Source organism: Haliotis cracherodii, unplaced genomic scaffold (assembly GCF_022045235.1).
Source record: "Haliotis cracherodii isolate W230 unplaced genomic scaffold, xgHalCrac1.p SCAF_7, whole genome shotgun sequence".
In the NCBI taxonomy this organism is placed as follows: Eukaryota; Metazoa; Mollusca; class Gastropoda; order Lepetellida; family Haliotidae; genus Haliotis; species Haliotis cracherodii.
In genome coordinates this window covers 45,902,859-45,926,472 of record NW_027266330.1, presented here as the reverse complement: position 1 = coordinate 45,926,472, position 23,614 = coordinate 45,902,859, and the positions used below count along the sequence as shown (strand labels likewise).

The following is a 23,614-nucleotide window of genomic DNA, read 5'->3' as shown; positions in this document are numbered from 1 at the left end:
GCACAACGGCTTTTCGATTCATATCTCAATGAACCGAAGAATATACACAGTCAATGCTTATAATTAAATTCGACAATGTAAAACATGTTTTATCTACAATAGTTTATCCAAAAACAGTTGTATATATCAAAACAGACAAAAATGGCGAGATTGATAAACCTTCCAGGTGTAGGAATACAAACTGTGGCGTGACATGAATCAGGTGATCGTTTAATTTATGCATAAACTTGACGCGCCCTGAGAGTAGGATCAAAACAATGGACCAGTCAATTAAGGCAAGAGGCGAAAAGAACTGCAACAGTCAGACTGTAACGAATTGGAAGAAATTTGTCCTGGAGAAGGCGGCTGTTTCAAATAACATGGTCAGTTACCACCAGATTCAAACATTACTTCCCTGATTACGGTAAAACACAGTAGGAATAATGCTATTCAGAAATGAAACCCAAAGACATGAAGAAAGTCGAACTGAGGCGAGCAGGAAAAAAACAGGGGAGCTGTCTTGTGATTTGAGTTTGCTGTTTCATTCATTCTCGGCCTTTGGTTTCAAAGGGTAATTTGGACAATGAATATGCATGAAAGTCGCTAAATGTCCTGTGCATGACGATACACGTGAGCAGAAAGGGAATTCCCTCGACTGTAATATTGGGATTCAACGACATTCCACAGTAATAAAAGTAGTGCGCCTCGGTGGGCGTTGCTTAATTTTTTACATTCATTGGGAAACGAATGCAATAACACGTGACCAATTCAGCTAATCAGAATACAGGAACTTCAATAAACACAACGAAAATTTAATTATTTGATGATAAGGATGATAGTGAAGGTTTTGTGTTTAGAATCCTGTTTTTTTGAGAAAATATTTCTGCTTTGTTTTAAGTGTACTTAGTTACATATGTTGCCAGTTGCTCATTGCCATATCAATGTCACTAGATCATGTTTCCTGATTATATTGACAATTGATTAGGCTGGAACATTTTGAGATCGAATTACTGTTTGTCACACCTGCCATGCCTGTGACAGTAGTAGGTAATAGGTTAATACAGTGTAACACTGTAATGTGATGCTTGCCAGTACACCCTGTGCGACACCATCCGTGGAGCAATCGTAGCATGAACAAGATCATTACTCCCAAACTAATGTCACAGATTCACAACAATTGTCAACATTGATATGCCCCAGTGATATCACTGAATTGTATGCCACAGAAAATGCTACACTATCATACCTCAATGTCAGAATGATGAGATCTGATTGGTCCATGTGAACTTGATAAAAAAGTGTGTATCCTGCCTTAGAGGTGAATAAAGTTCTCAGCGGGAAAATAAATCTCTTATACCCGCCACAGAGCAAGTCAAGCTGCACACAGATTTCTGAGAGGCAGAAAAAATACCCGTCTGCAAAGCAAAAAGCTGCACGCTTTTTCTGAGTCAATGGAAGTCACATGACATAGTGCATGCTTCCCTCAGCTCATTCAAACAGCTGTTTATTATCAATTGTGAACTTAGTTGAATTCTTTTACAATGTAGCAGGATCACGAGGGATACTACAACTTATATTGTATGCATATGCCACAGTAATATAATTTCTTTATATACCCCAGTGATATCACTGCATTGTTGGTGCCTGCAGTACACGTAGTCTGTCACTTGTGGACCCACACATCAGTACTCAGATGCCGATGGCATTCCACACAAACTATAAGCATCTGTGTGTTTCAGGCAGCAATTCAAGCAGTCATTATATTACTTCTGTTGCTGTGCCTGGCATACAAACAAAGTTGTACAGACATGTCATTCATAAGATAACATGCAGACCTCTCCATATGTTGTGTATTGTTTGGCTGTATTTATGGACTGTTTAAAGTACGGGTTGTTGTCAGTGTGAGTGTTGAGGCTAACAGCAGACAAGTGATACCAGGGTGTGGAATGTAGCAACGTTCCAAGATGGACCTCACCTGTGACATTCTTATGTTAATGAACACATTCCTTTTCTAAGTAATGTTATGAATGTCTTACCTGATGCAGTATATCTGGTCCTTGATAAAGCTCATTGTAGATATTGATTCCTCAATTAACTATTGAAAAACATTTACTGTGCACAGAAGTTTATCATAAAGTTAAGCGAGTATTTCTTTTGTTTATTTACTTAATTACCTACCTGTTGATGAAAGGTATGAGCTATCAGATCTCTTCAAGTAACTTTCATATCAGTCATTTTAATCTGATCTGACAGAGATGTCCACTTTCTGCCCATGTTAAGTGTACTGTCTTGTGATTTGAGTCAGCGGTGAATGGAAATATGTCATTGAATTTGGTTTTTGTGGTGCATTATACTGGTATGTTGGTTGGTTGGTTGGTTGTTTTATGCCCCACTTAGCAATATTCCAGCTGTATGACGTCAGTCTGTAAATAATCGAGTCTGGACCAGACAATCCAGTGATTGACATCGTGAGCATCGATCCACGCAATTGGGATCGATGACAGCGAGCCTGACCACCCGATTCCGTTAGTCGCTTCTTACGACAAGCATAGTCGCCTTTCGGCAAGCATGGGTTGCTGAAGAGCTATTCTACCCTGGATCTTCATGCCTCGCTTTGTACCTGTCAGAAATCAGGGCTTGATTGAGCTATATAAAAAATGCACAAATGCAACCTTTCATTGAAAAATGCAGTCTTAAATAATAACATTAGTTAGTACCTCAATAATTTCACTTGGCAATTTTTTATTCAAATTTCGAAATTGTTACTGATATTTGCTTCAAACTTCAGGACATATTTGGCATCTGAGCAAGTCGAGATAAATCCATGCTATGATACTGTTTGCAGTAGAGGATTGATAATAGGTCAAGCTTATTGTAAACATGGACTGCCTCCGTGGTCCAGTGGTAGAGTGTCCGCCCGGAGAGCGGAAGGTCCGGGGTTCGATCCCCGGTCGCATCATACCAAAAGACGTTAAAAGATGGTACTTGTTGTTACCCTGTCTGGCGCTCAGCATTAAGGGGCTAAAACAAGGACTGGTCGGCTCGGAGTCTGTGTACTGTGTCTGAGTGGGGTATTCATGTTAAACTGCGGCATGGTATCTCAGTGAGCTAGCACTATAAATCGGCATCAGTCCGGACTGGTACAAGCAGCCACACGCACACACACACACACACACATACACATGCTTGCACGTCGCTATATAAGTGCAATAATCTTGGACGCGACGTTAAAACCAATTTCACCTCACCTATTGTCATGATTGTAAACATGGCGCAGAAGAGACAAAATAGTTATGTGCAATTAATCACTGTTCACTGGTGTTGGAAGGGAAAACATCACCTGGTTAGAACATTAATCAAATTTGGATCTGTTTGGAGTAGTCATTTGTTGGTAGTCATTTGTCTTGATAATTATTTGTTTGCAAAGTAAACATCATTTTCTGTGCTGTAGATTTTCTAGATCTTGTAATTAATGGGTTAGTATGGTAAGTAAGATGTAACATTTCTCATGTCTAGAATTCCTAAAGGTCAATGAAATTATGATGGTCTGCGTCAGACTGGCAGGGTCGGTCAGGTTAATGGAACCATGCTATTTTTAAAGACTTGTCCAAGGGAAACTACATGATTGTATGGTTTTACCCAGCATCCTTTACAGATGTATTGCTGTCAAATTTATGATTGTATGGCAAAGTAATTGAGCAATAGTTTTTAAAAACTTTTTTCGGCCAGTTAATAATTGGCATTAGACAATAAGTATAAGTAGCTAGTTCCTTCACAGTCGGGGCCAATCCTGCACAGGAAAGAAAACACTTGCATCTAACAGTGTCTAATAAGGAAGATAAACCTTGCACACAATACTAGGCTCTGACAGCCCCTTGTGATAAAAGTGTCAGCTTGTTTTTCATTTGATGCCTCAAGATAAACATGGTGAAGTCAAGTAGTTGAATAATTAGCTCACATTACACAGTTCATATACTTTAGTCTAGTCTGTTCCAGCATCAAAGTAGCATTCGTGGCAACATGCTGTGAGAGTGACAATACATTGGTTTGTAGTCAGTGGTGTGAAGTTCACAGTCCAGTCCATGTACGCTGGGCTGCCCTTCATCTATCATGTATTAGTGTGTAGAGTTTGAAACCAACTTAAATGAGGAACATCGATAGCTCTGTACTACTTCTGATCCTGTTGTGAACTAAGGTCTGTTTGCAACCAGTGTCACCGTCTTAATGCTAATCTGCACAACTATTGCATAGCTTCAGTTGACGCTTTCAGTCTGTCAAAATTAATTGGATGTTATGTCTTTTGAATAAGCCTGAACCTAACAATATATGCTTTCAACCAACTCACACGCCCGTTCACATATCTTCAGACACAGGTGACACTTTCCCGCAGGTCGACAACTTCTCCCACACAGCTGACTCTCTACTGACAGGGTCACAATATGCTCCCACACAGCTGACTCTCTACTGACAGGGTCACAATATGCTCCCACACAGCTGATCTCTACTGACAGGGTCACAATATGCTCCCACACAGGTGACTCTCTACTGACAGGGTCACAATATGCTCCCACACAGCTGACTCTCTACTGACAGGGTCACAATATGCTCCCACACAGCTGATCTCTACTGACAGGGTCACAATATGCTCCCACACAGGTGACTCTCTACTGACAGGGTCACAATATGCTCCCACACAGGTGACTCTCTACTGACAGGGTCACAATATGCTCCCACACAGCTGACTCTCTACTGACAGGGTCACAATATGCTCCCACACAGGTGACTCTCTACTGACAGGGTCACAATATGCTCCCACACAGCTGACTCTCTACTGACAGGGTCACAATATGCTCCCACACAGCTGACTCTCTACTGACAGGGTCACAATATGCTCCCACACAGCTGACTCTCTACTGACGGGGTCACAATATGCTTGGATGCGACGTTAAACCCCATTCCACCTCACCACTTATCAGCAGGGTAACAATATGGGTGAAGCTCTACTGGCATGGTCACAATATCCTCCCACACAGGTGACACTCTACCGGCAAGGTCACAATATGGGCAGTGCTCTACTGGCATGGTCACAATATGCTCCAAAACAGATGATGCGTTACCGGCAGGGGGGGTCAGGGGTGGTGTCAAAATATGCTCCGACACGGATAAGGTTGTTTCTGGTACATTAGCTGTTCCAGAAATCCTGGGTGCATTGTGTAGAAAATGAATTTTGATCTCAAGGCTTGGATAAAACATATAGTAGATTACCATGACAACGTATCTTATAATGCAGGTATGTTGGCATCCTGACTGGCATGCCCTGTCCTGGACATAGATTGAGTGCAAATCACATTACGACATGTAAAAGCTCTCCAAAATTGCTGTAACGCCATTGATTTCCTCTGGATAACATCCCCTTGGCAACAAATCACGGCTTTTCTGGTGTGACTACCTTTCCAAATTGAGTGCGTATTTTCCCCCATGGGCATTTTGTACGTTGGGCTGGCAAAGCAGCTTCATGCATATTGTACTGCAGACCTCTGCCCACGTGAAAGACCAACACAAGCTGTGTCTTTTATCTTGGTTGTGGATTAAGGTGCATCAGCTCTAAAAGCTGATGTGATGACCATGTCTTACCATAATGTCATTGATAATGTAACATATATTGATCATTATTGCTGTCAGGTACATCATTAATGGCTCATGATGGTTATGGGGAAACCTGTAACATTCTATTAAACTAGGGTGGATTGCAGAGGTCTTTGCTGTTCATGCTCTGGAAGTGAAGTTCATTAATAAAGATATTTCTGATTACTTCTGATGGGCCTTTTGCTTTGTGTATAGTAATTTTGCCAGAGGTAATGCATATTTTTAATATGTTTAATTATTGCTTTCATGGCCTGGTATGGATGTGGATGGTGAGTGAGTAGTGTGAGTCCATGTTTGAGTCGTGGTGCCTGCACTCCTCCCTCCTCATGTGATGCTGATGTCAGAGAGATGGGCCTTAGCTGGCTGGTATTGATTGATCTATTGGCGATATGGTCTGTCTGAGCATGTGCAGCCTGGTCCTTGGGTGTGCAGGTGTTAAGGAGGACGTGGTGACATGCTTCAGGCCGCTTGTGTCACCGGGTTCATCAGCTCACTGATGCAACCAACATCAGGCAGCTTGTGTTCCATCAATAATCTCAGGCCCCATGGAGGAAGTAGGGCTTGGAAAGAAATGTACAACATCAAAGTAATGTTAAGATATTGTAATGTAATGGAAATACAGATTTTTGAATAAAGAGATTGCTTTGCATTTGTATGCTCAGTCCATCCCGTAAATCTGGGGATTTAATCATTGCAACCTTTCAAAGTTTCTCTGGTCTGTGTGTATTGGATGTTATTTTTCTTTGCTAAAAAATGCACACGGTAGCATTTGTGTTTTGAGTACACTGATACAGCTAATTGTGGTATTATACTAAGACATCTGAACTTCAATAACAGAATGCAGTATTTCTCTATCATGTTGGTATTCTTAATATGATATATTATTAGCTCACTGGGTCATAGGCACATTAAACTATTTTACTCACACTGTTATATCAAGTAAAACAGTATTTCATTGATTGTGGTTTCAGTTTTTAGAACTTAACCTCAGAAATCTTGTTATATCCATGATCGACATGATCAGTATAGTTTACAAAGAAAATTTAGAACAGATATGTAGAGCAATGATGTCATGTATTCTGGACTGTGATGTGCTGATTTACTTTGGGGACCACTGGCCCTGTACGAAAATAATATTCTTGAGTCCTTCAATTGAAAGTCTATTTCTGGTGTCCCGTGTAGTGATATTACTGGAATATTGGTAATTGGTAATAGCAGCGTAAAACCAAACCCGCTCAGTCACTCATTACGATGCTCTTTTTCTTGAATAGTGTTTTTAGAGTTATTTTATGCAATATCTTGCAAATTACACAATTTTTCTCCTGAGTTTTTTCCCTAACTGCTAAATAATGTACTCCATACTGTGAAGTTTTTGAAGGTTAAAGCAGCAGGGCCAACAACAGCATGTAGGTAGCAGCAGGGGTCCAACAAAAGCATGTAGGTAGCAGCAGGGGTCCAACAACAGCATGTAGGTAGCAGCAGGGGTCCAACAACAGCATGTAGGTAGCAGCAGGGCCAACAGCAGCGTGTAGGTAGCAGCAGGGGTCCAACAAAAGCATGTAGGTAGCAGCAGGGGTCCAACAACAGCATGTAGGTAGCAGCAGGGGTCCAACAACAGCATGTAGGTAGCAGCAGGGGTCCAACAACAGCATGTAGGTAGCAGCAGGGGTCCAACAACAGCATGTAGGTAGCAGCAGGGGTCCAACAACAGCATGTAGGTAGCAGCAGGGGCCAACAGCAGCATGTAGGTAGCAGCAGGGCCAACAGCAGCATGTAGGTAGCTGCAGGGGTCCAACAACAGCATGTAGGTAGCAGCAGGGGCCAACAGCAGCATGTAGGTAGCAGCAGGGCCAACAGCAGCATGTAGGTAGCAGCAGGGGTCCAACAACAGCATGTAGGTAGCAGCAGGGGTCCAACAACAGCATGTAGGTAGCAGCAGGGGTCCAACAACAGCATGTAGGTAGCAGCAGGGGCCAACAGCAGCATGTAGGTAGCAGCAGGGGTCCAACAACAGCATGTAGGTAGCAGCAGGGGCCAACAGCAGCATGTAGGTAGCAGCAGGGGCCAACAGCAGCATGTAGGTAGCAGCAGGGGTCCAACAACAGCATGTAGGTAGCAGCAGGGGTCCAACAACAGCATGTAGGTAGCAGCAGGGGCCAACAGCAGCATGTAGGTAGCAGCAGGGCCAACAGCAGCATGTAGGTAGCTGCAGGGGTCCAACAACAGCATGTAGGTAGCAGCAGGGGCCAACAGCAGCATGTAGGTAGCAGCAGGGCCAACAGCAGCATGTAGGTAGCAGCAGGGCCAACAGCAGCATGTAGGTAGCAGCAGGGGTCCAACAACAGCATGTAGGTAGCAGCAGGGGCCAACAGCAGCATGTAGGTAGCTGCAGGGCCAACAACAGCATGTAGGTAGCAGCAGGGGTCCAACAGCAGCATGTAGGTAGCAGCAGGGGTCCAACAGCAGCATGTAGGTAGCTGCAGGGGTCCAACAACAGCATGTAGGTAGCAGCAGGGGCCAACAGCAGCATGTAGGTAGCAGCAGGGCCAACAGCAGCATGTAGGTAGCAGCAGGGGTCCAACAACAGCATGTAGGTAGCAGCAGGGGTCCAACAACAGCATGTAGGTAGCAGCAGGGGTCCAACAACAGCATGTAGGTAGCAGCAGGGCCAACAACAGCATGTAGGTAGCAACAGGGGTCCAACAGCAGCATGTAGGTAGCAGCAGGGGTCCAACAACAGCATGTAGGTAGCAGCAGGGGTCCAACAACAGCATGTAGGTAGCAGCAGGGGTCCAACAACAGCATGTAGGTAGCAGCAGGGGCCAACAGCAGCATGTAGGTAGCAGCAGGGGCCAACAGCAGCATGTAGGTAGCAGCAGGGGTCCAACAGCAGCATGTAGGTAGCAGCAGGGCCAACAGCAGCATGTAGGTAGCAGCAGGGGCCAACAGCAGCATGTAGGTAGCAGCAGGGGCCAACAGCAGCATGTAGGTAGCAGCAGGGCCAACAACAGCATGTAGGTAGCAGCAGGGGTCCAACAGCAGCATGTAGGTAGCAGCAGGGGTCCAGCAACAGCATGTAGGTAGCAGCAGGGGTCCAACAACAGCATGTAGGTAGCAGCAGGGGTCCAACAACAGCATGTAGGTAGCAGCAGGGGTCCAACAACAGCATGTAGGTAGCAGCAGGGGCCAACAGCAGCATGTAGGTAGCAGCAGGGGCCAACAGCAGCATGTAGGTAGCAGCAGGGCCAACAGCAGCATGTAGGTAGCAGCAGGGGCCAACAGCAGCATGTAGGTAGCAGCAGGGGCCAACAGCAGCATGTAGGTAGCAGCAGGGGTCCAACAACAGCATGTAGGTAGCAGCAGGGGTCCAACAACAGCATGTAGGTAGCAGCAGGGGCCAACAACAGCATGTAGGTAGCAGCAGGGCCAACAGCAGCATGTAGGTAGCTGCAGGGGTCCAACAACAGCATGTAGGTAGCAGCAGGGGTCCAACAGCAGCATGTAGGTAGCAGCAGGGGCCAACAACAGCATGTAGGTAGCAGCAGGGCCAACAGCAGCATGTAGGTAGCAGCAGGGGTCCAACAACAGCATGTAGGTAGCAGCAGGGGTCCAACAACAGCATGTAGGTAGCAGAAGGGGCCAACAGCAGCATGTAGGTAGCAGCAGGGGTCCAACAACAGCATGTAGGTAGCAGCAGGGGTCCAACAGCAGCATGTAGGTAGCAGCAGGGGCCAACAGCAGCATGTACTTTCATGTATCTATTTCCAAAGTGTCTGACTCAGGTGATCAGATTTAGCAGGGGAATACAGTTGAAAAAGTGGTGGCTGTGTAGACATAATCCGTAGCAACCAGAAGAGATGCTTTTAGATTTTCTCAATCAATAAGTAGAGTTGTTGAAAACAGGTCAAGGTTGTCCTGAATTCTGTGTTTGTTTTGTGTTAAATTGAAAATGTTAATTACTGATCCCTGCAGTGAAGAACTGGATGTATGACAGCTATATCGGTGTCACACATACTGCAGTGAAGATCAGATGTATGACAGCTATGTTGGTGTCACACACACTGCAGTGAAGATCAGATGGATGACAGCTATGTTGGTGTCACACATACTGCAGTGTAGATCAGATGTATGACAGCTATGTCGGTGTCACACACACTGCAGTGAAGATCAGATGGATGACAGCTAGGTCGGTGTCACACACACTGCAGTGAAGATCAGATGTATGACAGCTAGGTCGGTGTCACACATACTGCATTGTAGATCAGATGTATGACAGCTTTGTCGGTGTTACACATACTGCAGTGTAGATCAGATGTATGACGGCTATGTCAGTGTCACACATACTGCAGTGAAGATCAGATGTATGACGGCTATGTTGGTGTCACACATACTGCAGTGTCGTAAAGCTACTGCTTCCCTAGCTAGAGATGTCACTGTCAGTACTTTCAGGCAGAAGCATCACAGCTGTTTGAAACACAGACACAAGATCTATTAGAGTATTGATTTTCTGGTAGCCATGCAACAAGAATCATGAGAATAGCCGCAGAGCTGCAGTTTTATATAGGTAATAGTCATTTTCACCAGAGATATGCAGACTGCTCTGCAATGGCATCTCAAGGTAAACAGGTTAAGTCTAAGAGGGTCATCATGGTCACTTCAGTTTACACTGTTTATTATATTGTATTGTATTTTTTTGTAGGCTTATTTGAATGAAAATTCGGTAACATACAACATGTTCAAGGATAGTTTGTGGTTCAAAATAAAACAAATTAACCATTCGACCTTGGGTAAATGATTTTAATGATCCTTGGCACCACTCCCTGTGATTAACCGTTTGTTTGCACACCCTCTTGTTTGAGTAGATCTGGTTAAGGCTGTCTTACTAATTCACTGATACATTCTCCTTACAGTGGTGGTGGTCACTGGCGCCTCAGGCTACATTGCAACGCATGTGGTGAAGCAGCTGCAAGAAGGCGGGTACCGAGTAAGGGGCACTGTGCGGAGCCTGCAGGATGAGAACAAGGTGAAGCACCTTCAGGACCTGTGTCCAGATGCTGCACACAAACTGGAACTTGTGGAGGCCGACCTCACCAAACCAGAATCATGGGAGGCGTAAGTTGGTTTGAAACTTTGTGATTTAACAGTACCTCAGTGCTTAGCCATCTCCAAACTATAATGATGAAGTCATTTTATGATAGACTGGGTTTTGTCTAGGTTTTAGAATGTATGTGAAAATGATTTCAAACATATATTGTGAACCAAATCAAAATGATGGGCAACAAAAGTAATCAAGGGCAAGAGAGAAACTATATGTTTGCAGCTTGTCATCTGAATCAGATGAAAGTCTTCAGTCTTGCAGAGCTGTCTGTTAAAGCAGCATCATACGTGAGCCCGATTCTGTGAACTTTCCACTGCCTGACGACCTCTGTTCACAGAAAAAGATTAATGGTGTGGGATGTTAAATAAATGTATGTGCAGAATATGTTGTTGAATGGTTGTGTGTATGTGCTGAAATTGAAAAATGTGCTCATGTCACTAGGGCTGTGAAGGATGCAGAGTTTGTGATTCATGTGGCAAGCCCTTTCCCTGCCCAGAGCCCCAAGGATGAGAACGAAGTTATCCAGCCAGCAGTTGATGGCACACAGAGTGTGCTGAAGGCTTGTGTCTCCACCAAGACAGTCAAGAGGGTGGTCCTCACCAGCTCATGTGCTGCTATTTCCTGTAAGACAATCATCACAGTACCATCGCATATTTTGTTCTCATTTCCAAAAATGATAAGAATTGTTTAGGTAATTTTATTTTTCAGCAACAAAGCATTTTGTCAGTCTCAGTTCCTGTACAAGCATAAGCTAGTAGCATTTGAGGGCTATAATACCTTAATTTTGATACAAATTGAAACTGAATAAAATATTAAATATTTTTGTCTTGTTCAAGCAGGATTATCTTCAAACACTGAGGACGAGTAGAATAAGGTTTACACTAGTCTTCTGGACAAGTCTTTTAAAAAAACAAACCTAATAACTAAGGCTGAATTCCAAGACACATCTGTCATGAGTAAGGCTTCTGACAACTCTATACATTCTGTGCTTCCAGGGGGACCATCAGCCAATGCTGACAAGGTATGCACAGAAGAGGACTGGAGTGACCTGGAGAAACTGGATGCCTATGCCAAGAGCAAGACGCTGGCAGAGAAAGCTGCCTGGGACTTTGTAAAGGAGCTACCAGGTTTGTGAGATTTCACAGATTATCTCCCCTAATGATGAAGTAAGACTGTTCTATGGATGAACAACTTCTTTATTACAATTAGTGCGACGTTTCGGTGTAGATCCTAACACCTTTATCAAGCAAGTGATGAGCACTATTATAGAACAGACTATAGGAGCTTTCAGGCTGTCATGAATATGTTGAAATGACGCTTTCCGTCTCCTGTTTGCAGACTCGGACAAGATTGAACTAGCAGTTGTGAACCCTGCCTATGTAATGGGCCCAGTTCTTCATGGATCACAGTGCACCAGTATGGAGGTAGGTGTTTTACATGGATGGTTGTGATGCTCATTACAAAGGTAAGTCTTGGCAGAAGACTAATCTGTAGAAGGTTACAGAAGCTTTCAGGCTATCGCCTACTTGGTGACAGTGTAGCAACAATAAGGCCATAGGATCATACATTCTGCTTGTACGTGTGTGATGTCAGGTCTACCGTATTCCTCTGTCTAATCAAGGAATGTAACTGGTATTTGCAGGTTGTCAAGCGCCTAATGGAGCGTGCCATGCCCGTTGTTCCCAAGCTGAACTTCCCAGTGGTGGATGTGCGGGATGTTGCTACCGCCCACATCAAGGCCATGGTCACCCCTGAGGCTGCAGGTGAGTGCCAGTATGACCACCAAGTCGGGGTGTGATTATCATTGCAAAGTCATGTGCAAAAAGAAACTACTTAAAAATGTTATAGGTCACATTTGCTAATAAGGATGGTTCTTTGAGAACTGGGTGCGGTAGGGTAGCCAAGTGGTTATAGCATTAGCTTGTTTCGCCAAAGGCCTGGGTTCGATTCATTAAAGGGTGCTCTGTCATGATCTGTTGCTGGAATATTGCTGACAACTGGTATTAAACCGAACTCGCTCGAAAAGAGGTGAAGCTTGGAATGACTTGGGCAGATAATGTGAACCAATTATATTTGCTCATTGTGATAAACTGTATGATTAACCTTGAGAAAATAGATTGCAAAGGGAATTGGAATGTAAAATTGGATGGAAATACTGACTTAAGATAAGGATCATGTTTCCCTGTCAGTGAATGACTTTGTAATGAGGTAACATTGGTTTATTGAGATACATACCATAATTGAAACTGCTATTTATTATATGATGTTTCCTTTTTTAGGCTATTTTTCAGAAGCTGAATTTTAAGCAAAACTCCAATTTCCAGATGATGGTCTGTCTGCAAGGCCCTTCATTGTTTCCAGCTCATTATGTTCCCTATAGCAGTGTAAACATGTAAGACTGATCTGTGATTTTGACTTCAGGACATCTCAGCTGTTACAGTTATTGGCAGTCAACATACTGATTCTGTTAACACATAATGATTCTTTGTAGGACATCGTCACCTTGCTGTTAATGTTAACATGTGGATGAAAGAAATGGCGCAGGCTCTTGCTAAAGAGTTCAAACCTCAAGGTGATGTTTCCGCAGACTGGACTGAACACTGGCAGCATGTCACTGTGTCAAGCATGTGCTCATGATGATGTCTTGTGTGCTGCATGTATGTGTCAAATGTTTGTCATTTGTATTTAGATTGCAGTTTTTTCAGTTTACTACTTTTAACAAATAACCACCACAACTCACTTGAAGCTACTCACTGTCACTTACCACAACATTGACTGTACACAGGGTTTTACTTGCCCCACATAGCTAGGGCACCAGGGAACCTACAGTAAGTAATTGCAAGGCCCTTACAGGAAATAGGTGGGTCCTGTTTGGTAATAAACTGGTGTTTGATAATTACTTCAATTACAGCACCTTTATATTTCTTGTCAAGAATTTGGTACAATGAATATTACTTAAGTGTCCCTGAGGATGCACTATATATTATTTTTCTATGTCCATTCTATACGTTTGTGCTTACTGGATGCACATTTCTGCTTCATGTAAAACCTTGTGGTACATCTTCAGGAAGAAATTGTAGGATTCTTTCTGATAATTTACAAAGCACTGATAATTTGGGTGAATTGTTTAATGTCTGTTCACCATATTCACAGTTACAGCTGGTAGGCACATAAAGCAAGACTGATTTTTCTTTTGTCCTTTACAGATGTTTTTCCAGCCTTGTTTGTGTTTAATCGTGTTGTGTTGTATTGTGTTGTATTGTATTGTATTTTATTGTATTTAAGATTTGCAAACAGTTTCCATGAAGGAGCATAATAAACAAGTAATGACATGACAGTATTAATACTAATAGGATGCTCTTTATCACGTTTCCACCTTGAGTAAGTTTTGCTGGTTTCAAGCAGTGTATTCTGTGCAGCTGTTTGCAAGTCTGATACAGAACTGGCCAGGCCACCTTGTCCGCAAGGGGCTTGGACAATGCTAGTGGTTTCAATAACAGTTACTTGTTGCTTTCTGCTTTGTATTGACTTGCATGATTATTTGTATGTTTGCTTGCATGTTTTGTGCAGGTGGACGGCACATTTGTTATGCTCAGAACATGTGGTTTAAAGAAATGGCTCTAATTTTGTCCAACAAATTTGATAGCCAAGGTGAGTTTGTGCAGGATTACCACAGATAAGTAATCATTATATCAATCACTGGATTGTCTTGTCCAGACCAGATTATTTATAGACCGCCTTCAAACAGCTGGAATATTGCTGAGTGCAAATGAACAAACCTATATATATATATAAGATAGCTATGGGATAAATCGCAAAGAATAATGAAGAATGGAGCATGGTTTATTTCACAATTAAAACATCATTTATTGAGATTTAAACATGCGCTTGCAACTTGATGAAATTGAACATTATTTTTGAGAGGGAGGTGTCTAGTGAGTTGTTCCTCTTAGACGTAGCTGGGCAATGTAAGATAAATGCAATGGTCGAACAATTGCATCCAAAAGTTGGAGAGATATGACAATTGGTTTTGGGAGAAAAGGTGCAGAAAAACGACATACATATTGTAAGAATATCTGGGAAACACCAAATTTATCCCCCCCCTCTCCCCTGTTCATAATATGGACTTGTTCGACATTTCCGAGGTCGGATTCTATTGAGGGAGTCATCATTATTTAAATACTAGTATTATTTAAAGCTTGTACGTTTTATTCACATCCTCAAAGAGGCTGTACATAATATTGATATCTCATATAAGAAATAAATGAATTGTGGTCGAAGTTTATTCTCCTTGCAATGTTTTATTATACAATAAACAATTCCTACCCTTCGTATATTTCTTAAGTATGATGCAATGATTAAAGCGCCCCCTTGTATCAAAGAGTATTGATTCTGATCATGGAATCAAAGTTGAAATACTTCATGTTCCCACTGTTATATTGCTGAAATATTCCAGACATGGGCACAATGTGTGTAGCTCATTTCTGGTTTCCCCCGCCATGATATTGCTGGAATATTGCTAAAAGCGGCGTAAAACCATACTCACTCATTATGTTGCTGAAATAAGTCAGTGCAAAACATTTTGTCACCGCAAGAACTCGTAGGCCATACAATCACCATTAGCATAGTGAAGGATGCCCTGACCTCAGTCCCTCACAGTATCAGAGATAAACAGGTTGTTAGAGGACTAACAATAAGTGAAACATCCAAGTTACAAAGATTGACTGTCACAGTGCAGGTGATTGTGAAACAGTTATTGTTGATATGTCTTTATATTAGTTTAGAGTGTGTAATGTCTGCTTGAAATCATTTAAAGTTTGCATGATCCATGTCTGCATGTCTGAAGTGAATGTTATGTTTATCACGGCACTCAAAACTGCTTATTTGTTTTATCTTTGTTGTTGTATGATAGTTGTTTTGTAACTGACTTGGCAGGAAATGGTATGCATGTACACTGTTAGAGTATCAGCACCAAGGAGTAAACAAACACATATCTTCAAGCTCAGTCCTTCTCTTTGTAATTTGTAGTTCCTACTGTAAGCATCATAACTTCACCAAGGAACAAGTTTATGCCAGCTTCATAATGAAGTAATGTAACTGTCATCCTGCATAGCTGTGCGTTCAGTTAGTGTACTCAGAGTGATATGAAGCATTATAGTGTATCCCTAAAGCATGGTAGTATTTTCTGTGGAAGTTGGTAGGGTGGTGATGTTGTGTGACTCTGGCAGTGTTTGTAACGTGTGGATTGTGTGTACAGGTTACAACGTTCCCACCATGAACTGCCCCTATTTTGCACTGTGGATGACTAGCCTGTTTGACAAGACCATCAAGATGATTCTACCCAATGTCAACAAGGTCTACAAGTTTGACAATACAAGGGTAAGCTCTGTTTTCATAGAAAAACCTTCTGGCATTTCTGGCCACGCAACATTAAGACAACAAATCGAAGTGAGCCTTGGCATTTTCATCTGTTCATGTGCCCATCTGTCTGTCTGTATGCATTCCACTGAAACTACTCTCCCAATCTGTCTGTTTGCATTCCACTGAAACTACTCTTCCAATCTGTCTGTCTTCATTCCACTAAAACTACTCTCCCAATCTGTCTGTCTGCATTCCACTAAAACTACTCTCCCAATCTGTCTGTAAGCATAACACAAAAGATACTCTCCCAATCTGTCTGTCTGCATTCCACTGAAACTACTCTCCTAATCTGTCTGGCTGCATTCCACTAAAACTACTCTCCCAATCTGTCTGTCTGCATTCCACTAAAACTACTCTCCCAATCTGTCTGTCTGCATTCCACTAAAACTACTCTCCCAATCTGTCTGTCTGCATTCCACTGAAACTACTCTCCCAATCTGTCTGTCTGCATTCCACTAAAACTACTCTCCCAATCTGTCTGTAAGCATTACACAAAAGATACTCTCCCAATCTGTCTGTCTGCATTCCACTGAAACTACTCTCCTAATCTGTCTGTAAGCATTCCACTAAAACTACTCTCCCAATCTGTCTGTCTGCATTCCACTAAAACTACTCTCCCAATCTGTCTGTCTGCATTCCACTAAAACTACTCTCCCAATCTGTCTGTCTGCATTCCACTGAAATTACTCTCCCAATCTGTCTGTCTTCATTCCACTAAAACTACTCTCCCAATCTGTCTGGCTGCATTCCACTAAAACTACTCTCCCAATCTGTCTGGCTGCATTCCACTAAAACTACTCTCCCAATCTGTCTGGCTGCATTCCACTAAAACTACTCTCCCAATCTGTCTGTCTGCATTCCACTGAAACTACTCTCCCAATCTGTCTGTCTGCATTCCACTAAAACTACTCTCCCAATCTGTCTGTCTGCATTCCACTAAAACTACTCTCCCAATCTGTCTTGTCTGCATTCCACTAAAACTACTCTCCCAATCTGTCTGTCTGCATTCCACTAAAACTACTCTCCCAATCTGTCTGTCTGCATTCCACTAAAACTACTCTCCCAATCTGTCTGTCTGCATTCCACTGAAACTACTCTCCCAATCTGTCTGTCTGCATTCCACTAAAACTACTCTCCCAATCGGTCTGTCTGCATTCCACTAAAACTACTCTCCCAATCTGTCTGTCTGCATTCCGCTAAAACTACTCTCCCAATCTGTCTGGCTGCATTCCACTAAAACTACTCTCCCAATCTGTCTGGCTGCATTCCACTAAAACTACTCTCCCAATCTGTCTGTCTGCATTCCGCTAAAACTACTCTCCCAATCTGTCTGGCTGCATTCCACTAAAACTACTCTCCCAATCTGTCTGGCTGCATTCCACTAAAACTACTCTCCCAATCTGTCTGTCTGCATTCCACTGAAACTACTCCCCCAATCTGTCAGTCTGCATTCCACTAAAACTACTCTCCCAATCTGTCTGGCTGCATTCCACTGAAACTACTCTCCCAATCTGTCTGTCTGCATTCCACTAAAACTACTCTCCCAATCTGTCTGTCTGCATTCCACTGAAACTACTCTCCCAATCTGTCTGTCTGCATTCCACTAAAACTACTCTCCCAATCTGTCTGTCTGCATTCCACTGAAACTACTCTCCCAATCTGTCTGTCTGCATTCCACTAAAACTACTCTCCCAATCTGTCTGTCTGCATTCCACTGAAACTACTCTCCCAATCTGTCTGCATTCCACTAAAACTACTCTCCCAATCTGTCTGTCTGCATTCCACTGAAACTACTCTCCCAATCTGTTTGTCTGCATTCCACTAAAACTACTCTCCCAATCTGTCTGTCTGCATTCCACTGAAACTACTCTCCCAATCTGTCTGTAAGCATTCCACTGAAACTACTCTCCCAATCTGTCTGTAAGCATTCTATTAAAACTACTCTCCCAATCTGTCTGTCTGCATTCCACTAAAACTACTCTCCCAATCTGTCTGTCTGCATTCCACTGAAACTACTCTCCCAATCTGTCTGCATTCCACTGAAACTACTCTCCCAATCTGTCTGTTTGCATTCCACTGAAACTACTCTCCCAATCTGTCTGTCTGTCTACATTCTTCTGAAACTAAATTCCATCTGTCTGTATACATTCTACTGAAACTACTCTTCTGTAAGAGTTCAGGGCAAATAAACATTGAAAAATCAATATCTGGCTGCAAAAAGGTATATGTTTTTCACTTTTTAAATTTTAAAATGAGCACTAAAGCTCTCAGTTTTAGTTTGAAAAACAGACTGATGATACTAAATGGCTGCCATAGCAGCCACCTATAAAGTATCTGAATACTGCGAGTGTAAACTCTTCTATACTATGTGTTCACTTTACATGCCAGGCAATTCATGCGGTATTAATGCTCTCTGTAAGACCAGACCTGGTTATGTACAAGCACCTGGGATATAGCTGGAATGTTGCTGACAGCAACATAAAACAAGGAAGAAGGAAAACTCCATTTGGGTAAGATGATGGTTTCTGAAGTAAGTGTACCTCCTCGTGTGTTGCAGATGAAGGATGTCCTGGGCATCACCCCACGAGAGACAAAGGAGACGTTGACTGATATGGCCTACAGCATGATAGAGGGAGGATTCATCAAGAAGTCGAAGAAGTATAAGGGCCCCAACGCTGGAGGAGATGAGGAAGCAAACAAGGAGGACGAGAAGAAGGAGGAGGAGAAGGAGGGAGATGAAGAGAAGCCGAAGGAGAATGGAGAGATCAAGGAAGACAAGGGAGATGATGATCTCAAGAAGGAAGATGGAGAGAAGGAGGAGGAGAACAAGGAGGAGGAGAAGAAGGGAGATGAGATCAAGGAGGAGGAGAAGACTGAGGAAAAGAAAGAAGAAAATACTGAGGAGAAAAAGGAAGAAAAGACTGAAGAAGCTCCAGCAGAGAACAAATAAATGGCTTTGTCAGGAATTCTGTGTCATCTCTACCTTCAGTGCTGCAGCCAGGTTTATGAGCAACCAATCTATTTCATCACATAAGAATCATCTGTCTTTCCAGGGAAGAGGGATGGTCATCAACACACCACATGCTTGGAAGTCAGCATCTACACTAGCTGCTTGTGATTTCTGTAGGGAAGTTTCTGCTGTGGCCTGGCTGCAACATTGTTCCATTGAAGCATTTACTGGACTAGAAAGGAGGGAGGAAGTTATCACAATGTGGCCATATTTTTGTGCAGCTTTGGTTAGTGTGACTTTTAATTCAATCCATCTCTTCATATAATTAATGAAGCATATTTGACTACTGTGACCGTAGCTGCTATCACAACTTCACAGGCGGTCGTTCTTGACTGCGGTGACACCACTGTACCAGCTGTTTCGTGCCTCCAGTATTCTTGAATAATATTCATGTACATCATCCTGTATTACATATGTCTAGCTCTGCTGATGATAATTGCTGATATTGCTTAATATGTCGGTTTTGATGCTTATTCTGTTTTTGTTTCATAACAAAGGTTGTTGAGCTCAATTCTAAAACCCAGCAGCATGGACAACATCAGGTTTGATGTACCTGCTCAATCTACCAATGGTACAGATTTACAACCATTACAATGAGTGGATTCTAGTTATTGCCACTACGTGTCAGTGCAATACTGTTGCTAATCAAGTATGTTGACGTTAACAACTCCCTAACATTTGTATTAAGGTGTGGTTATCCACTAACCTCTGGCTAATGTCAGGTCTTCTACACCACTGTGCTTGGGTTGTGTCTTTCAACAAGTCACTAACATGTCTATGTTAGTGTTTAATATTACTTATGATGCTTGTGTCCAAAGTGATATGAAATTGTGCCATTGATGTCTTGAACGGTATTACGATATGGGTGTTCCAGCTGATTGTGCTTGAAGGTAGTAGTAGTAGTAGCCAGTAAGACAGTGTGTACTAGATCTACATCATGCAGTGGTCTGAAATCCAGTGTTATGTTCATTTCAAGTTATCACAATTTAGGGATCATTTTGGGTTCACCTTTTGCAATGTTGGCAGCATTATGATAAACCAGTGCATTGTATAGACATAGCTGTACTGCAGAAAACCTTCCATTGCTGTCCTCCTGTGTTCATTTTTCTTTGATGGTGAAACATAGGTGGGCAGGCACAGACAGCAGTCTGGCAAGGTAGTCTTTAATGGATAAGGAGAAGGGTAGCTTATGATTCGGGGTGATCACCTCTAGAGTGTCCAGTTTCATGTGGGACTGCCCAAAGCTTGTGTGGAAGGCCTGTTCTGTTGAGTCAGATCACCTTAGACAGAAACGCTTTCCCTGGCCTGCAGGTTACCTTGGTGATGTCAACATGCTCACTGTCAGTGGAAGGGTTTCTCATGGGTTGCATTCCCTAATGAACAAATTGACCATGTCATGTGACCCCTAGTATTTTTAGACAACAGTGACTTACTCCTGGATCTGACTTACTGGAGCAGGAACTTCCTCAATAGAAGGTTTTCTGTGTGTAGGTGTTCTACTCCCTGGAGCCACCCACCTGCACGACTCAGAGGAGCTTTCTCAAGATGTTTCGCAATTGTTCATCAGATCATGCAGTAACTGTCCTTGTGGTAATCCTGTCTGTTGGCATATAATGCTTTGAACTGTGGTGGGGATAATGAAAGCTCCATCATCAAGCTGAATCTACATCTGTTTGTGCTGTTTTTCCTATTGTGCATCTTGAGAAGCTTGTGTAGCCACTGACGTGACTCTATGGAGCAGGCAGGGACCAAGATAGGGTGTTAGGTAGTTCATAGCAGGCCTAACTAGCAATCAAGCATTTTCACTGGAGGTGCATAAGCTCTACATGCATCCCTATTCTACTTAGCTTATTTTTTGTTTTACATATTTTCATGCGGTATTTTGTACAATATATATTCTCATGTTTCTTTACAACATGACACTTTTTCTCTTTCACCTGTAATGATGTTGATATATATATTTTTTTTATTTTGCTATCTTTTGGGCTCAATGTTGCCAGAATTTGTACACCAAACGTCAAGAGTGTCATAATTCTGGACAATACCATTTTCTACTTAAAGGTCCCTGATTCATTATTGCAATTAAAGGTTCTTAAAACCATAATGGAAAGAGTCTAAAAATCCTTCTGGCTTTACATTTGCTCAAAGAAAGCATATTTTATCTGAATATCTTTCATCTATAACATCTCAGTAGATGTGTAACCTGGGGACATGTAGAATGGCTATATCAAGTTAGTGTAACTAGTTACATCCACTCCTTGCTTTTTTCACATTACAAGTGGCCTTTTCCATATGTCGGAGATGGCGTTGGAGAGACAATCGTGGTTCCATGACTGTTACGTGATGGTGGGGTGAGAGATACGTGCCCAGAAGGTGCTTAGCTATAACATATGTACAGTGCTGTTACGGTAGTGACTACATGGTTTAGTAAGTGCTGTTGCTAGTAGTCCGCCACAACTAATATCATGCCAAACAATTGCGTTGTAGAGCTCGGCCCTCAACTACTTATAGAGGTGCCATTGACTGACATGTCATCAGGTCTCATCTTCAGTCAAGCATGAACCTGAATATTGCAGTTTCATGTACCATTGACAGCCTTAACATTTGGTTGTGGCATAATGTGGCCTACCCATGTATCTCACCTGCTGTAGGCGGGACCTGATGACTGTCTTCCTGCCATGTTGTAGTGCTCAGAACAGTTGACAGTATTGTACTCCTATGTTGATATTATTGTAGCTTTAGTTAGTGATATTCACCCATATAACCCACTTCTGGTCAGTTTTGTATCCATGCCATTATTTTGCTATTTATTTTATCAACTTTGCATATACCTCTACTTCTAAAGAGATTTTGGACTTGCCAATACATTTTGATAATTTTAAGCATATTTTTATGATGTCATCAAAATATCAATGTGCTATCTTTTTATACATGTATATCATCGTTTGAAGCATTTTGGTATTTTGTATAAATTGCATTACATTCCAAATCAGGCACCAGTAGGTATTCTCATGTCCCTCGCCCAGGTGGATCCCTGGCATAAGCCAGCGAACCACCAGGAGTAGACCTGTTAGTATACAGACGGTGTATATAGGGGGTGGAACATTCACACAATACTCCTGAGAGTTTACAGAATTAACATTTAGAATCATGTTTGAGAATTCTTCTTTTGTATAAAATAAGAATGGTCAGTAGCCTGATCTCCAAACCAGGACAGAGAACACCTTTTGTGTGTACCTATAGTCCTCTGTTATTTAGCATAATGCCTGGCTTGTGCCCAGCTGTTGAGGGTTAGGTTGAGGTAACAGTGGTTCCACCTGGGTTGGAGGGGGGCATGCAGGGTGTCCACACACCTGGTTCAGGGTGATGTATCTTGCACTGCCAAAATGCCTTATTTGACTGGCCTCTTGCTTCCACTGTGTCGGCTTTCAGCAACTTTCTCTACTGCTCAATCAAATGTGCATATTTGTGAAATAAAAATTTCTGATTTGGAAATCATTGTCCTTTTTTCTGTACAGTTGGAGCTATTCAGGGTGCAGTGTTGCATCTAGGTGTATGTTGAACTCAAGGATTATTGGAATTCTCAATTCTTTCTATAGGATAGTAGTTTCAAAATATATATATATATATAAAAATATATGTGATGGATTGTGACATTATTTCTTTTTCTATAAATAGCAAATACATTGAATTTTGCACATTATGTATTTCATATCTTTTGTTAGGCATCATTCCTGTTGCTTTGGTGTAATATTGCCATTAGGAGTAGATTGACTTAGGAAGACTACTTCTAGTAAAGTAGTGGCGGACAGCTGAGGCAGACAGCCATACAGGGAGTGGCTATATGACCTTCTCCATGCAGGTCCTGCAACACTGATATGACTAAAGTATGGATTTATGAAACGTAAGACTAAAGATCTGTTGGCAATGAAAATATATAGATTTTTGGCTTTTTCTTGTGATTACTTAAAGAAAGGCAATGATTTTAGAAGAATATTAAAATACATCTTACTAATTGGACCCTGGCCTAAGGCATCCAAGTGTCTATGAAAAGTAACTTTTACTCATAAATATATTGTCAACTTTGTAAAAACTTGACTCAGCTATGAAAAGCATGAAACAGATGATACTTTGTTGTGAGGGGTTGAAAGGTGATGCGCATTGTGTGACACTGCCTAAATCCTGACAGCGCAAGTCAATAGACTTGTGGTTTGAAACACATTCTCCATGAATCGCAGGAAACGGACGTAAAATATCTCTTGCTGGCCTGTGTGTACTTGAAAAAGATATTCTTAAAATCCTTGTCGTTGCTCAGCGTCTGTAGCCGAGTGGTTCACTGACTAAGCCCTATGTACGAAGATTACTACCTTGATTCACTGACACAGACTAACATCTAGTCTGACATGTGACACATACTGGTGTGTATCTTGGGAGCAGATCAGCCAATTAAATTCAACAGT

The 23,614-nt window shown here is 42.2% G+C and overlaps 1 protein-coding gene across 2 annotated transcripts in view; it reads left to right on the top strand.

The window, feature by feature from the left end:
* LOC139448446 (uncharacterized) overlaps positions 1-22,649 on the top strand; it is a 34,010-nt gene extending 11,361 nt beyond the window's left edge. The window contains exons 2-9 of one of the 2 annotated variants that reach the window (XM_071229996.1): positions 10,536-10,737; positions 11,165-11,346; positions 11,719-11,850; positions 12,062-12,147; positions 12,366-12,486; positions 14,294-14,374; positions 15,981-16,102; positions 18,702-22,649. In XM_071229996.1, the coding sequence (XP_071086097.1) occupies positions 10,536-10,737; positions 11,165-11,346; positions 11,719-11,850; positions 12,062-12,147; positions 12,366-12,486; positions 14,294-14,374; positions 15,981-16,102; positions 18,702-19,094 (1,319 nt within the window). In that variant the 3' untranslated portion in view covers positions 19,095-22,649. Of the gene's footprint in view, positions 1-10,535; positions 10,738-11,164; positions 11,347-11,718; positions 11,851-12,061; positions 12,148-12,365; positions 12,487-13,214; positions 13,296-14,293; positions 14,375-15,980; positions 16,103-18,701 lie in introns of both variants that reach the window. The other variant, XM_071229995.1, reaches the window with a different exon arrangement.
* The last annotated feature ends 965 nt before the right edge of the window (positions 22,650-23,614 follow it).